Source organism: Candida orthopsilosis (assembly GCF_000315875.1).
Source record: "Candida orthopsilosis Co 90-125, chromosome 1 draft sequence".
NCBI classification, from domain to species: Eukaryota; Fungi; Ascomycota; class Pichiomycetes; order Serinales; family Debaryomycetaceae; genus Lodderomyces; species Lodderomyces orthopsilosis.
In genome coordinates, this window is record NC_018292.1 from 1,020,218 (window position 1) to 1,035,348 (window position 15,131).

The 15,131-nt window shown below is 39.5% G+C and overlaps 6 protein-coding genes across 6 annotated transcripts; 5 read left to right on the top strand and 1 right to left on the bottom strand. All coding sequences in view use genetic code 12, as the record gives it.

Annotated features, from left to right (window-relative positions):
- Window positions 1-420: 420 nt before the first annotated feature.
- Window positions 421-3,423, top strand: CORT_0A04710 (hypothetical protein; the record flags this gene model as incomplete). Its single annotated transcript, XM_003866251.1, has 1 exon — window positions 421-3,423. The coding sequence occupies one exon, from the start codon at window positions 421-423 to the stop codon at window positions 3,421-3,423; it is 3,003 nt and encodes a 1,000-aa protein (XP_003866299.1).
- A 136-nt stretch (window positions 3,424-3,559) lies between these two features.
- Window positions 3,560-4,127, top strand: CORT_0A04720 (Ltp1 protein phosphatase; the record flags this gene model as incomplete). Its single annotated transcript, XM_003866252.1, has 2 exons — window positions 3,560-3,624; window positions 3,686-4,127. The coding sequence occupies 2 exons, from the start codon at window positions 3,560-3,562 to the stop codon at window positions 4,125-4,127; spliced, it is 507 nt and encodes a 168-aa protein (XP_003866300.1).
- A 181-nt stretch (window positions 4,128-4,308) lies between these two features.
- CORT_0A04730 (Not5 protein) lies at window positions 4,309-6,231 on the top strand (the record flags this gene model as incomplete). Its single annotated transcript, XM_003866253.1, has 1 exon — window positions 4,309-6,231. One exon carries the CDS (start codon window positions 4,309-4,311, stop codon window positions 6,229-6,231), a length of 1,923 nt encoding a protein of 640 aa, XP_003866301.1.
- An 800-nt stretch (window positions 6,232-7,031) lies between these two features.
- Window positions 7,032-8,651, top strand: CORT_0A04740 (Opy2 protein; the record flags this gene model as incomplete). Its single annotated transcript, XM_003866254.1, has 1 exon — window positions 7,032-8,651. One exon carries the CDS (start codon window positions 7,032-7,034, stop codon window positions 8,649-8,651), a length of 1,620 nt encoding a protein of 539 aa, XP_003866302.1.
- A 1,042-nt stretch (window positions 8,652-9,693) lies between these two features.
- On the top strand, window positions 9,694-11,739 carry CORT_0A04750 (Tkl1 transketolase; the record flags this gene model as incomplete). Its single annotated transcript, XM_003866255.1, has 1 exon — window positions 9,694-11,739. The coding sequence occupies one exon, from the start codon at window positions 9,694-9,696 to the stop codon at window positions 11,737-11,739; it is 2,046 nt and encodes a 681-aa protein (XP_003866303.1).
- Window positions 11,740-11,819: 80 nt separating this feature from the next.
- CORT_0A04760 (hypothetical protein) lies at window positions 11,820-12,872 on the bottom strand (the record flags this gene model as incomplete). The annotated part of the gene is made up of 1 exon (XM_003866256.1): window positions 11,820-12,872. One exon carries the CDS (start codon window positions 12,870-12,872, stop codon window positions 11,820-11,822), a length of 1,053 nt encoding a protein of 350 aa, XP_003866304.1.
- Window positions 12,873-15,131: the final 2,259 nt, after the last annotated feature.

The following is a 15,131-nucleotide window of genomic DNA, read 5'->3' on the forward strand; positions in this document are numbered from 1 at the left end:
TAAACTAAATGTATGAGAGATTTTCCCCTTCACTTTTGAGAATAAACTTGATCACATTTACTCTTTCTATAGCTGCATTCAAAGACACTTCTGATCCTTACGAGTCATCAGTCTAATATAATTGTTTGATTTATTCAGGTAGCGCGCTTCCACATTTTCCCTCTTTCACTTTGTAATTTTTATTTTTATTTCTTTATTTTCTTTTATTTTTCTACACTTTACTACAAAGACCTCACGACATCATTACTTTTTAACGGGATACTACAAATCCTTTTGTTTTCATCCAATACAACCCTGTATTTGATTAGCCTGGGTTGATATAGTTTGTTAAAGGATAGTGCTGAAAGCGGAGAAGGAAATTTATTTCGGTAGTCACTGGTATCCCCAAAGTCAAATCTATCTAAATAGAGAGAATATATCATGAATATCAACAATGGCGTTCCAAATGGTAACAACATGACCGGAGTTACTTCATGGCACGGCATGTATACAGGAGAAGAGAGACAGAGAGTTGTTCAGATTATAATGGATACTTTATCCGACCTTCATGGAACAAATCCAAACTTTGATTTTCAAAGGTTGACTAAAATGGCACAAGACTTTGAAAGGATTGTATATGAAAAATCTCCGTCCCGAGACGACTACTTAAAAGCGATCAAACTGAAGGTGAGCCAGTTGAGATTGCAAAAACAACAAGTGAGTGGCCAACCGGTCCCCCCTAACAGTCAGGTGAATCAACAACAACGACCACAACAAATGGCACACAATGCATTGAACTCAAATTCCAATGTTAATCCGGTGAATGCGCAAAATATGCAATTTTTACAGCAACAAGCTCAAGCTCGTAGCCAGTCACAAGCTCAGATTCAAGCTCGTCAACAACAGCTTCGACAAATGGTCAGTAATCAACAAAACCAAGGAATGCAATCCTCGCGGCCATTGGGAGGACAAGCCAATCCTCAACAACAGGCTCCAACAGGCCAACCACAAACGAACTTCCCACAGAGAACGGAAGCAAATTCCAACGGAACAACAGGCGCAGATCAACAAGTACCACCTCAACTTCTTCAACTCATTAGAAGTTCACCCATTCCTCCTCCTTTACTAAGTAAGATACCCAATTTACCCAAAGGTGTAACTACTTGGAACCAAATTTTTGATTGCATTAAAAAGAAGGTAATTTCGCAAGACATCTTACCATTAGTGAGAGATATTCATTCTACCCATATGCAATTAGTAATGCGTCAGCAACAACAAAAGATGAACGTTCGCAATGAGGGTAATAAGGTACCTAATACAATTCCAATGGGTGATGACGAGTTGAAAACAAATCAAGTAAACCCTCCTATTGGACATGTTAATTTCAATAATCTTACCCTTCAACAACGACAACAGTTATTGCAAAGACAACGCGAGGCACAGCAACGTCAAATGCCACAGGGTACAAATCAACCTGGCCCAGGTTTAAATCAAAATTTTAATCAACAAGGGCTCCCTCAACAAGGTGCACGCCCTGGACAACCACAGTCCCAAAACCTGTTGCCACCTCAAAAACCATCTTTTCAACAACAACAACAACAGCAGCAGCAGCAGCAACAAAACCAACAACCCTTTGATCAAAGACCCCCACAATTCCAAGTTACTCAGCAAGACTATGCAAAATATTCCAATGATGCTTTGACTTTGCTTAATCGTTTGCAACAACAAAAACAAATTGCAGGACAACTTGATCCTAATATGAAGGAAACATTTATTCGAAAATATATTCTCCATCAGAAGAATCAGCTTTGGAAACAACAAATTGCGGCACAAAGTGGAGCAACAGGGTTAGGAACGCAAAATACAGGACACCAAACACAACAACCTCAACCACAAGCTCCTCAAAATGCGCCCGTTCCAATGCACCTGAATGGTGGTAATTTATCAGGAAAACAAGTCCGAATGCCACAACAGGCACTGCCCATGATAGGTGCTTCGAACACTCCTTTGATGAAACCAAATATGGGTCCCCAAAATAACCTTTCATCTCCTTTGATGAATCAAAGAGGTCCAGTGATGAATGAACCACCAGTTCCTCCTACTAGACCAACCCCAACTGCTTCAAATCCGCCATCAAGTTCTTTACTTCCTCCTTTAACCGATGAGGCAAAGCTTCGTCTTAGACAGTTGATTGAGGAAGTCTCAAGAAATAATGTGTTGTTGAGAGATGTGACAACATTACTCTCGCCTAAAGATAAAGGTGCGGTAAGGGATGCCATGAATCGAATCCAGGAACAGTATGGAAACGTCGACTCAATAATAAGCTACTTTTACTTGTTTACGAAGAATATTGAGGGAACGAAAAGACTTATTCAAATGAAATACATGACCAAAAATATTTTGGAGAACTTGAAGCGAGGTGTATATTTAGCTGGCCCTGACTTGTTGGAGAAATTGAGGAACCAATATGCCAAATATTTTGATTACGTGAAAGAACAAGTAGCTCAACGTAGGCAACAAATGGCAGCCTCAGGAAACTCGGGTATACATCAACCTCAAGCCATACAAGCTCAGCAAGCTTCACCACAACCACAGCCACAATCTCAAGGGTCCCAATCAATGATGCAGGGTGGACCAGCATTGATGGATCAAATATTTGGCAATCCTAATGTTCAAGGTTCGCCTAATTTATTTGCACCCACCATTAATCAGTCTCCACAGCAACTTCACCAAGGTCTTCCTCCTCAGATACCACAACAACAGCAGTTTGCTAATCAAGGTATGCCAGGGGTTCCCATGGGGAAACAGCCTTCTCAACAACAGATGCAGATGAATCAGCACTGGGGCAATGTTGCCAATGTACCAAACAACTTGCAACAACAATTTCCACCACAAGCTCAACAACAGAATGTTCAACAAGTGCCTCCACAACAGCGCAACTCAGTGCTGCAGATGAAACCAAAGAAGGCGCCACCTAAAAAGAAACGTAACAGCACCGCGGCAGCAGCTACGCCTAATGCTATAGCCTCATCTATTAAAACTCCTCATAATGTGGCAACACCACAGATTCAAAATTCGTTGCAATCTCCGCAAATCAAGAGTACACCTGCTCCTGCCGCTCCAACGCCAAAGCCTACTGCCCCACCTAGTGTACCCCCAACAAATGCACCTTCTACAGGCCCTACTAGTACAGGGGGTACCACACCAAATACCCGAACCACACCTGAGATCGACATCTTTTCAATGTCAAGTGATCTGGTGAAACGGAGAGAGCTTTCTCTTACTGATCCTCAGCAATTCTTTGTTGAGTCTATGAGAAAACTTCTTGAGTTGGACGGGCAAGGTAAAGAGCGACTAGTCGATTCGACGGCTACACTTTGTGCTATCAGTACTAGTTTTAGACAAGTTCAAGAGATTGAAGAAATATGCGAAAACGTTTTTTAGTTTTTAATATACGTTAAATTGTGTTTACGAATAGAAGAACAGCCCGTAGATGAAGAGCGCTCGTATCATAGAATGCAAACCAACATGATGGAAAAAAATAGATCCGGTGCTGATATCTTTAAATCTAGAACTCAATATGGCACCATTATTCAACCCAGACGAAAAGAAGATTTCAGTGGCATTTGTATGCTTGGGTAACATGTATGAAAAGGACTACTAGATTCGTATTGTATTTTGGCTGTTACTAACATTTGTCTTTTAGTTGTCGTTCGCCAATGGCAGAAGCCATTTTCAAGCACAGAGTTAAAGAGTTGGGGTATGCACCATATTTCAAAAACATTGAGTCATTTGGTACATCTGGATGGCATATAGGTGAACTGCCGGACTCAAGATCGGCCAAAACCTGCAGGAAACATGGTGTACCTGTTCAACATCATGCTCAACAAATCAGTTCCAAGGATTTCGAAAAGTTTGATTATGTTATCGGTATGGACGAAAGCAACTTATCGGATTTAATGTATATGAAGCCAAGAGGAAGCCAGACTGTTGTTGATTTGTTTGGAAGGTGGAGAACTAACATGGAATTTGATAAAATCGTTGGTGATCCATACTATGGAGGCATTGATGGGTTTGAATACAATTTCAACCAAATCAGCCATTTTACAGATGAATTCTTAAAGCAGGAAATTGGAACTTTAGATTAGATAGAGCTTGCTTAAAAGTTATAGAGTCATAGATAGATGTTTGAAGTGTAGTCGTGTGTATATGCATATTGGTTGCGAAGAAATTTTTCTTTTCGAAATCTTTCTCGGTTTAAACAAACACCAAAAGTTGGATTCACCACACAAGCAGATATAAACTCATCATATATCCATCGATTCGAACATGAGTGCCAGGAAACTACAGCAGGAGTTTGACAAGGTCAATAAGAAAATTGCAGAGGGTCTTGCGGCATTTGATGACACCAAAGAGAAGATGCAAAATTGTGAAGTTCCTTCACAAAGGGACAAGTTGGAGAACGACTTGAAAAAGGAGTTGAAGAAGTTGCAAAGGTCGCGAGATCAGTTGAAGATATGGTTAGGTGATAGTGGTATAAAGCTAGACAAGTCTTTGCTACAAGAGAATCGTACAAAGATTGAACACTCAATGGATATATTCAAGGAGTTGGAGAAGTCATCCAAAATCAAGCAATTTTCAAACGAAGGGTTGGAGTTACAACGAGAAACAAAAAAGCTGTCTCGGTTTGGAGACGTAGAAAAACTACAAGAGGCATGTGATTACATTACAGGAGTAATTGAACAGTTGACAAACCAGAATGACGAATTGGACCAGGAGTTGGATTCACTTGGAGCTCAACTGAAGAAAAAAGGTGGATACTCTGTACAAAGTTCGATAGAGGATATCAAGTATAAAATAGATCGAAATAATACTCATGTTGAAAAATTGGAAGAGGTGTTGGATAATTTGGAAAATGACAGATTGGATCCTGCAAAAATTGATGATATCAAAGATGATTTAGACTACTACGTTGAAATGAACCAAGACGAGGATTACGTTGAATATGACGAATTTTACGATCAATTAGAGGTTGCCGATGATGAAGAAGAAGAGTTGGAAGTGGAAGGAAGTTTGGCTCAAATGGCTGCCGAATCATTTGAAGAAGAGGAAAGAAAGAGACTAGAATTGCAACAATTGGGTCAACAACAGTCGGAAGCCACACGTGCAAGCCAATCATCGGCATCCTCTTCGATAGCACCACCAGCGCATCAAGTAAAGTCGGGCTCTGTGTCTTCCTCGTCTGATGCCCATTCGCATGGTCATTCAAACACAGCAGCCACTAGTGCAAAAGCAGAAATACTGGCAAATGGTACTACTACTACAACAACACCAGTTAAGAAAGCAAAAGCAATGAATGTTGTGCCGGCTCCTCCCCCACCAATTACCAATACCGTTTCATATTCTAGTGTGATCAAAGCAGCCCAAGCAGCGGGCACTAGTGAAGCCAATGCTACTTCATCGAACCACACGTCAAGCTCAAACAACACACCAAAAGTTAACAACAATGTACCTCTTGCTACCGCACTTGGATCTACTGCTTCTGGTACACCAAGTAAAGCGCCACCTCCAGGGTTTGGTCAACCACTTGCTTCTGTCAGGTCACAGTCTGCTTCTCCACTTACAAGCGAGTCTAATTTAAATGATATTGACCAGAGAACAACACAACCATTGAAAAAGAAGTTGTCTAACACGTCACAAACATCATTGGTTTCGAACTATGATTCTGGTTTGGGTGATTCATTCAACTTGTTAATGAATATAACTAGCAGTCGGTTGAACGATCCATTACCAATACAATCAATTGGTAACTTGCTAGAAAGTTCATTATTGAATTGCCCGGATTCTTTTGACGCTGAAAAGCCTCGGCAGTACGTTCCACAAAATGTTCATCCCTCACTGGTTGATTATCCTCAAGAGCCAATGTTTGAATTGAATTCTGCTCACTACATGCAAAAGTTTGACGATGATACTTTATTCTTTTGCTTTTACTATAGTGAGAGCATAGACAACTTTGCCAAGTATAATGCAGCAAATGAGTTGACAAAACGAGGCTGGGTATTCAATACAGAGGTTGGTCAATGGTTTTCCAAAAAGGACACCAAACCTTCTGGGTCAAAGAGATTACTGATGTTGCTCCAAAAGGAGGATTCTCTAGAACCTCAAGGTGAATCCAATGGTAATGCTCAATTTAAGAAGTACTTTGATGAAAAGACATGGCTTGTTAGAAATGCTAACCTGAAAAAAGTATAGAGGTTTGATAATGGTGAGGAGAGTCCTGCGGTACATATAGAGTTTAACCTTTTACTATATGTGTTTACCAACTCCAATTATTTAAATAGCTTGTGTATTGTATACTGTGAATATTTGATGTGAAAGGGTTTGTAAGCAATTGTCGCACCTGAGAATGTACAATTAAGGTACAAAAGAAACTACTTTAGAGATGAACAGCACATCAGCCACTATTCGATGATAATTGTCTTAAATTGTGCTTCGGTTTTCAGATGGTTGGACTTGTCAAAGGTTGTGGTTTTACTATCCAAATCTCATAATTCAAAACAAACACAAGTACTAGATCTGGATATTCTTTCGCTAAAGAGTGAGAAGGGAAAAAAATTAATTGCACAAAAAGTATGATTCGGTGATTCTAGAAATGAAAGTAATATAATGGTATTGTTGTGAGATCATTTAAAATAAGTCAGAACTTCAGACCTGTTATGCAAAATCTCTCTGCGGATGATCTGGGTGTAAATCTCTGGTGATCATGCTATATGCTCGATTATTTTCCTAATTTTCTGCACCCCTTTTTTAGACCACGTCTGAATTTCATTCGTGTAATTCATTGTTTTTTTTTTTAGTGCAGAAAAACGGTACGATTTCAACATCGCCTGGTAATTTACTTGACTATTTCGTATATATATTCTTCTTAACAAAGCCTCAGGCACTCGCTATCACTACAAAGGAACTTTTATTCTCATCAAGTGCCACGACCAAACTATTCTGTTTTGTATTTCGAGGTATCTACGGCTCAAATTTTCAAAGATCTAGAGAGAATGACAGAGACTCATTCATATATTTTGAATTTTGTGGATATAGTACAGAGGGATGACGACGGATGTGTTGATAACTGTCCTACATTATCTGAATGTGTATGCAGTAAAAAGAATGAAGAATGTGTTCAAGTAGCTCAGACATGTGAGAAATGTGCTTACAACAAATGTGTTGCAAAGGTATCTTCCCACAAAACAAACACTGGAGCCATAGTTGGTGGTGCTATCGGTGGAGCAGTTTTCATTGCTTTACTTGCTGCTTTGTATTATTACTTTCGCGTGTATAAAAAGCGGCCACCCGTTTTATTGGATGATGAATATGACTACAGTTATCAGGATGAGGATACTGATGGATTTGTTTCAGATAAGGGAGGAGGTTATGCTTTGCAGAGTATGATAAGTAAAGGGGCAAATAATTCGCAGTCCAATATTCTGGACCAATTAAGTCCTACAGAGTCACACTTTTCAGGGATTGGTAAACGTGAAGGAAACTTGCCCAATAATGGCCCTTTTCCTTCTCATACCCAACTTGATAAGGATGCCACATCTGGAGGGCAGAATGGTGCAGTTGCTGGCTCAGCGGCACTAGAACGACCACCCGCGCGTAGAGTCCTATCTGGTGAAGCAAGGGCGAAAGCGAAAAGAAGAATATCGTCGTACGAATCGTTTACTCGTCCAAATGCTCTTAAGCTGAAGTCAAAACAACAACAGCAGTTGGCTGCGCAACAGAGGCGAGAAAGGCAGCAAAAGATTATCAGACAAGCCAATTTGCAACAACAGCAGAATTTACAACTTCAACACCCACAAGGAGCAGATGGAGTCAACCAAATTTATCTGAATCATTCACACAGGAGCTCTGTTGCTACTTCTATATCCAATGCGTCAAATATATTGCCGATTGCTTACATTCCTGGGGTTACCGTCAGACCAACAAAGAATAACACGAGATCATTATATTCTTATGATTCGGAGTCATTGTTTTCTGATTTAAATACAATTGAGAACGCTAGTATTGTTGGAGAAAGCATTGGTAATCATGGACAAGCAGCAAGTGCAGCTCCTAATGGAGCTAATGGCAATGGGGTTTCTGTAAATACATCCCCAGCAACCATGACTGCAATCAAAGCACAACCTAAATTGGTCAATGTGGACAAAATTGAAGAGGAAGAAGAAGAAGAAGATTTCAATGAGGAGGATGAGGACTCATTTGATATTATTCCTCATCATGGATTTGATACAAAGACTTCTCGAGATGATACTGATGATAGTGATGTTGATTCCGACATTGGCCAGATTACTAGAGCCACATCGGTGAAAAGATTGAATAAAAAGAGCTTGAGTCATTCAGATGTTGAAGGTACAACAATGAGAAGTTCAGACCATAGTAGTCTACCTCATAATCGAGAAATTTTAATGAACAGTGAATCGTCACTGAATATATCCCGTATTCCTGCTGATGTGATCCATTATAATGATATTGATTCGAATCGAGATGCTGCATCTACAGTGGGTTCATTTCTATTTGATATCGGATTTGAAGACAATTCCATATCATCCCCGTCAAATATTGCTTTCGATGAGTCCAATCGTAAAGGTAGTCCATTTGCTGATAGTGGTGTATAGACATTTATTAGGCAATAGATAAGATACGCTATATTTTGTTAACGATACGATTTTTGAGATTTGTGGTCGAGCCTTTGCTGCAAAACAGCTAATGAGGAGAGTCCCTGTCTCAAAAACAAATCGAAAACAGATCTATATCCGATAGTTGAGAAACGATACAATAAGAATAAACGGTCCACTCAGTGAAGATGCAAAGAGAAAAAAGGGCACTGCACAAAAGTGTATTGTTAAGTTGCTGGTAGATGACGAATCTCACGTGGAGGGACGAAGAAAAGTTCACCAGAACAGAAATGTTTTTTGTTGGGGAGGTTCCTTTGGGTTTGTGTTTGTGTTTGTGTTTGTACCTACGTAGTGCGACCCAAGCAAAAGCTTTTCCGATCCGGTAGGAATGCGATAGGTAGTAAACACTATTTAAAAGGCACACCCCAGTAATCCTTCAGATATAGAACTTTGATGTGCTACGTTATAGGTTAGAGAATGAATGGAAAATTAACAGTGTCTTAGATTGATCAATGTGTCAAATGTAAGTTTGCTCCAATTGAAAATTATGCAAAGTTATGTAATGAAATTATTTCTTAGTGTAAAGAAAAAAAGCAATTGAATAAAGACACACTATTTAAAGGAAATGTCTTTTTGATCCAGTGTAGTCCGAATGTTACATCGTGACGGTAGTTTTGTGCAAAGTAGTGAAATTGTCGACAATTGTTTCACATATACTTTGCAAAAGAGGATGCTACTATGATCCTTCCGGAGATTAGGAGGGTGGTTGAAAGCATTATGTGTCAAGTTTAGGTGTTGTCGGAGAAATTTATATTGAAATCCGTTACTAATTGTATTGCGTAATTAATTAGTAGTTGGCTTATGTACAGGATTTGCCATTACACTAAAGACATCCATGCACGCCCTAATTCGCAATTCAATTGTTCAAAAATATTTCCAACAAATCCCATAAACTATTTTATAAATCCCTTCTTTTTCTTTCTACTCTTCTTTCTTTCTTTATTACAAAGTTTCAATTGTATTAGATTTATTATATTCAATTATGTCTGCAATTGATAAATTATCCGTCAGTACCATCAGAGGTTTATCTGTTGATGCCGTCAATGCCGCCCAATCAGGTCACCCAGGTGCTCCATTGGGTTTGGCTCCAGCTGCTCACGCTTTATTCAGAAAGATGAAATTCAACCCACAAGACCCAAAATGGATCAACAGAGATAGATTTGTTTTGTCCAATGGTCATGCTTGTGCTTTGTTGTACTCATTGTTGGTTTTATACAAGTATGATTTGACTGTCGATGATTTGAAGCAATTTAGACAATTGAACTCCAAGACTCCTGGTCATCCGGAAAGATTGGATACTCCAGGTGTTGAAGTCACCTCCGGTCCATTGGGCCAAGGTATCTCCAATGCTGTTGGTATTGCTATTGCTCAAAAGCAATTTGCTGCTACTTACAACAAGCCAGATTTCCCAATCTCTGACTCCAAGGTTTACTCATTCGTTGGTGATGGTTGTTTGATGGAAGGTATTTCTTCCGAATCTTCCTCTTTGGCTGGCCACTTGCAATTGGACAACTTGATTGCCTTTTGGGATGACAACAGAGTTTCAATTGATGGTGACACTGCTTGTGCATTTACTGAAAATGTTCCAGAAAGATACAAGGCTTATGGATGGAAAGTTTTGGAAGTTCATGATGCCAACACCAACATTGAAGCAATTTCTGATGCTATTGATGAAGCCAAGAAGATTAAAGGTTCTCCAGTTTTGATTAGATTGGTCACCACCATTGGTTACGGTTCTGAAATTGCTGGTACCGGAAAAGTCCATGGTGCTCCATTGAAGGCTGAAGATATCCACCAATTGAAAAAGGGTTGGGGTTTTGATGCTGAAGAACAATTTTTTATTCCAGATGAAGTTGCCAACTATTTTGCTGAAAAGGTTGAAGAAAACAAAAAGGAACAACAAGCTTGGGAAAAATTGTTCAATGAATATAAAGCCAAATATCCAAAGGAGGGTGCTGAAGTTCAAAGAAGATTGGATGGTAAATTACCAGACGGTTGGAAGAAGGCTTTACCAACTTATACTGCAAAAGACAAGGCTGCTGCCACTAGAAAGTTGTCAGAAAATGTTCTTGATGCTTTGTACCCTATTATTCCTGAATTGATTGGTGGTTCTGCTGATTTGACTGGTTCTAACTTGACCAGAGCTGCCAACTCTGTTGATTTCCAACCTCCATCAACCGACTTGGGTAACTATGGTGGTAGATATCTTAGATACGGTGTTAGAGAACACGGTATGGCTGCCATCATGAATGGTATTGATGCCTTCGGTGCCAACTACAGAAACTACGGTGGTACTTTCTTGAACTTCGTTTCTTATGCTGCTGGTGCTGTCAGATTATCAGCTTTATCCCACCACGGTGTAATCTTTGTTGCTACACACGACTCCATTGGTTTGGGTGAAGATGGTCCAACCCATCAACCTATTGAAACTTTGGCCCACTTGAGAGCTATTCCAAACATGTCAGTCTGGAGACCAGCAGATGGTAATGAAGTTTCTGCTGCTTACATTTCCGCCATTGAAGGTGTCCACCACCCAACGGTCATTGCCTTGACTAGACAAGGTGTTCCACACTTAGAACACTCTAGCATTGAAAAAGCCTTGAAGGGTGCTTACACTGTATGGCCACAAGAAAAACCAAACATTATCATTGTTTCTTCTGGTTCCGAAGTTTCCATCTCCATTGATGCTGCTAAGGAATTGGAAAAGAAGGGCGTCAAGGCCGCTGTTGTTTCCGTTACCGATTTCTTCACTTTTGACAAACAACCAATTGAGTACAGATTGGAAGTTTTGCCAGACGGTGTTCCAATCTTGTCTGTTGAAGTCTTATCATCATTTGGATGGTCTAAATACTCCCACGAACAATTTGGTTTGAACAGATTTGGTGCCTCAGGTAAAGCTGGGGATTTATACAAATTCTTCCAATTCACCCCAGAAGGTATTGTCAAGAGAGCCGAACAAACTATCAAGTTTTACGAGGGAAAGACAATCTACTCCCCATTGCACACTGCTTTTGAGGAGTTGCCATAGATTACAGTGTCGTAGCACTACAATTTTATAGTCTTTTTTATTGAAATTCGTGGATGATTAAATATAGAATTTGTTAACAATCACTTGTAAGTATCGAGAACATATCTACCCAAAACCTTACCTTCTTCCATCTCTTTAAACACGCGTTCCAATTCAGTCAAACCGACAACTTTGATTGGACATTTGACTAAACCTCTATGGAAAAAATCGATAGCTTCGGTAGTATCCCATTTCGTCCCCACGTATGAACCTCTAACCGTAATTTGTTTGACAACAGTTGTTAAAATGTCAAGTGAAAGCTTTGCATTTGGTGGCAATCCAATCAAGATTACAGTTCCATTTGATCTAACGTACTCAACACTCTTTTGTATAGCTTGTTCGGAGGAAGCGACATTCAATGCAGCATGAGCGCCGCCATCGGTGATCGCAACCACATCTTTAGCAATATCGTCCGATTTGGTGAAATCAACATATTCCTCAGCACCTAAGGTTTTCACGAATTTCCCCTTTTCTTCACCCCCATCAATCCCTACCACTCTCAACCCTAATGCTTTAGCGTATTGGATTGCCAATGAGCCCAACCCACCAGCGGCTCCCGAAATGGCAATCCATTGACCAGGTTTTGCTTCCGATGATTTCAATCCTTTATAAACGGTAATACCAGCACATAAAATCGGTCCGACAGATTTTAAATCAATATCCAGAGGTAGTTTTGCCGCTTGAATGGCATCAGTAGCACAGTATTGTTGGAAAGTTCCATCCCTGCTGATTCCATTCAACGCTCTGGCTCGACAAATGGTTTCATTGGATTGTTGACAATGTTCACAATTTAAACATGTTGAATTAATTAATTTAACTCCAGCTAAATCACCTACGTTCCAACCTTGAACATTGTCACCCACAGCAACGACTATACCTGCCCCTTCATGACCACCAACTAAAGGGAGTTTATATGGAATGGGCCACTCTCCTTTCCATGCAGTTAAATCGGAGTGGCATACACCTGAATATTTGATATTGACAAGAATCTCATTGGGTTGAATTTTGGGCACGGGAGTATCTTTGTAGATTAATGGGCCACCACTGGTTTCGAATATGACTGCTTTTTGGGTTTTGGGGATTTCAATTGACATAGTGGGGTGGAGCTATATGAGTGTGGTGGGAAATGTGAGTCTTTAATCTGGTTAAAGCAATACATCAGTCATTTTCGTTTCTGACGGTATGCTCCAAGCTCAATTGTATTTGTAGACTGTATTTTCGGTGACAACTAAGTGGGGTATTTAGTAAAACATTTCATCGTAGTATCTTGGGTAGGGAGGAAGAGAAAGGGGCATCACCAAGTGTCTCTTTTCACGTTCCCAGAAAAATAAATGAGGGGAAAGACCTGACGAGAATGGAGAAAAAGGGGTTGTGTTGGTGAATTTCATATCTGGTGGGTAATGAAAGGCTCTAATCGGATATAGTAAACTAATCTTCACTATAAGCCCTATTTTTGTTGTGGGACCTACCTTCCAATTTCAGTGGACTTTAAGAAAATAATTACAACCATGAGAATCACAATGTCGTCGGAGTGTATCCTTTGAGATAACGGGAGACGTCATTGGTCATAAAACAGCCTCGTAATACAAATCACGTTATATTAAAACACAGATTTCGCTTTACAAATATGGTTGTGATGTAATGTGAATACAAAATGTTCGGATTGTGGGGAAGACGTGATTTAACCAAAGTGGGTGCGACAAGTTAAGTCCGATGTAACGAGTTACAAAAAGAGATAAGGTTCACGTGTCGGTTTTAATCGCCAAAGTGATCCGTGTATTATCAATGAAAATTTGTCTCTTCAAGCTTCTCTGAAGTAAGGAATGAATAAGCGAAGGAGTCGCTTACTCAGCTTGACTTTAGCTTATGTTCTGTAGTATTCAAGTACCTCCCTTTTTTCTTAAAAAAATACCTAAATCAAACCACTTAGTGACTCAGAATGGAGCTTTCGGACTTACCTTTCAATATTCTACAATGTATTATTTTAAAATTTGGAAACTTGCACGTAGTGTGAAAGAAAACTATTGTAAGTGGCTTAACTTACTACCACAGTGTAAACTGTTTCGCATCCTAGCTTTTACTTTTCTTAAAAAGGTCAAAGATGATAGAAAGTTATTGATTATGGAAACAGCATCAGGACACAAATATTTCGCGAGTCTTCCATACACATCAGGATCAAGAAGATACAAAAAGGGGTTGGGGGAACTATTTAAGGGTACATTATTTCTAAACTATGGTGGCAAGTTTAAGAGTGATGATTAAAGCCGGTTTGCGAGTTTATAATTTCGTGTGGTTCGTGACCTTGTTTTGGGAATTCACTGTTCTTTATGGCTTTTTAAGCATTTGGACTGGGGGGAGATGATATAATTTTATTCCCATTTTGTATGCAATTTTTATCATATACAGAATCCACAGAGCAAACCCCACTTGCTAGTCTTTATTATCCATCGATATTCGAAAAAGATGACTACTTCCCCATTCTTTTGTCAGAGTTTAACGTTATAGCGGTGGTACATATTAATATCATCAGCAAAAGTCTATCCTTGGTGATCAAAAGAAATGGTTTAATTATGACCGTGTAGCAATCCGTAGAAGTCAAAGAACAAATTATCGAGAGCATTCCAAGACGTCCCGGAGACCCACTAAATTGCTGATACATCTTCATTTTTCGGTTGATTGTGAGAAAAGTTCAGACCAAGGTGCGTTTAAGCTTCCAATAAACTTTCCGGTTAATTGGATAGCACAAACCTTTGACGTTGGGAATATCAAGCTGTTTTGCTTGGAGTTTAAAACTCTTGCAACCACAATCACGTAAACTGGTTCAGTATCGTATGGGGTGCCCAGTTTGAGGCAGTTGCAGCTGTATTTAGGAAAATTAGCTTTTCCAGGAATTGTTGAGTTATGATGGCCAGAGTTTTGTTCTCTAAATATACGTCTCACAACAAGTCGAAAACATTATTATTCACCAAATTTTTGGTTTTGAATTCAATAGAAATCATATGATTTACTGAGCCAAGCGACAAGGGTTTGATATGAGAAGAATGTGAAAGCATGCTGCCCCTTGTCGAAATTTACATACTACTCTTATGTACTTTTTAAGTAGCTAAAATTCGATTTCAATAGACTGTGGCATCTCAAGAGCGAATAAGCTGAGGGTGGGGACATGTAATAACGGGCTGTGGTTATGAAGGCAGAGTAGTTGAGCTCAGTTTTTTTGATGTACTAATTCAAAGATGTCCAATTCTCTATAATCTTTGTCATTTTTTACTTATTACATTTGTGCGTATAATGATTTTATTGTCTTCGAGATTTGTACTTTTTTTCGCAGTCAAATAAATGCAACAACCACTAAA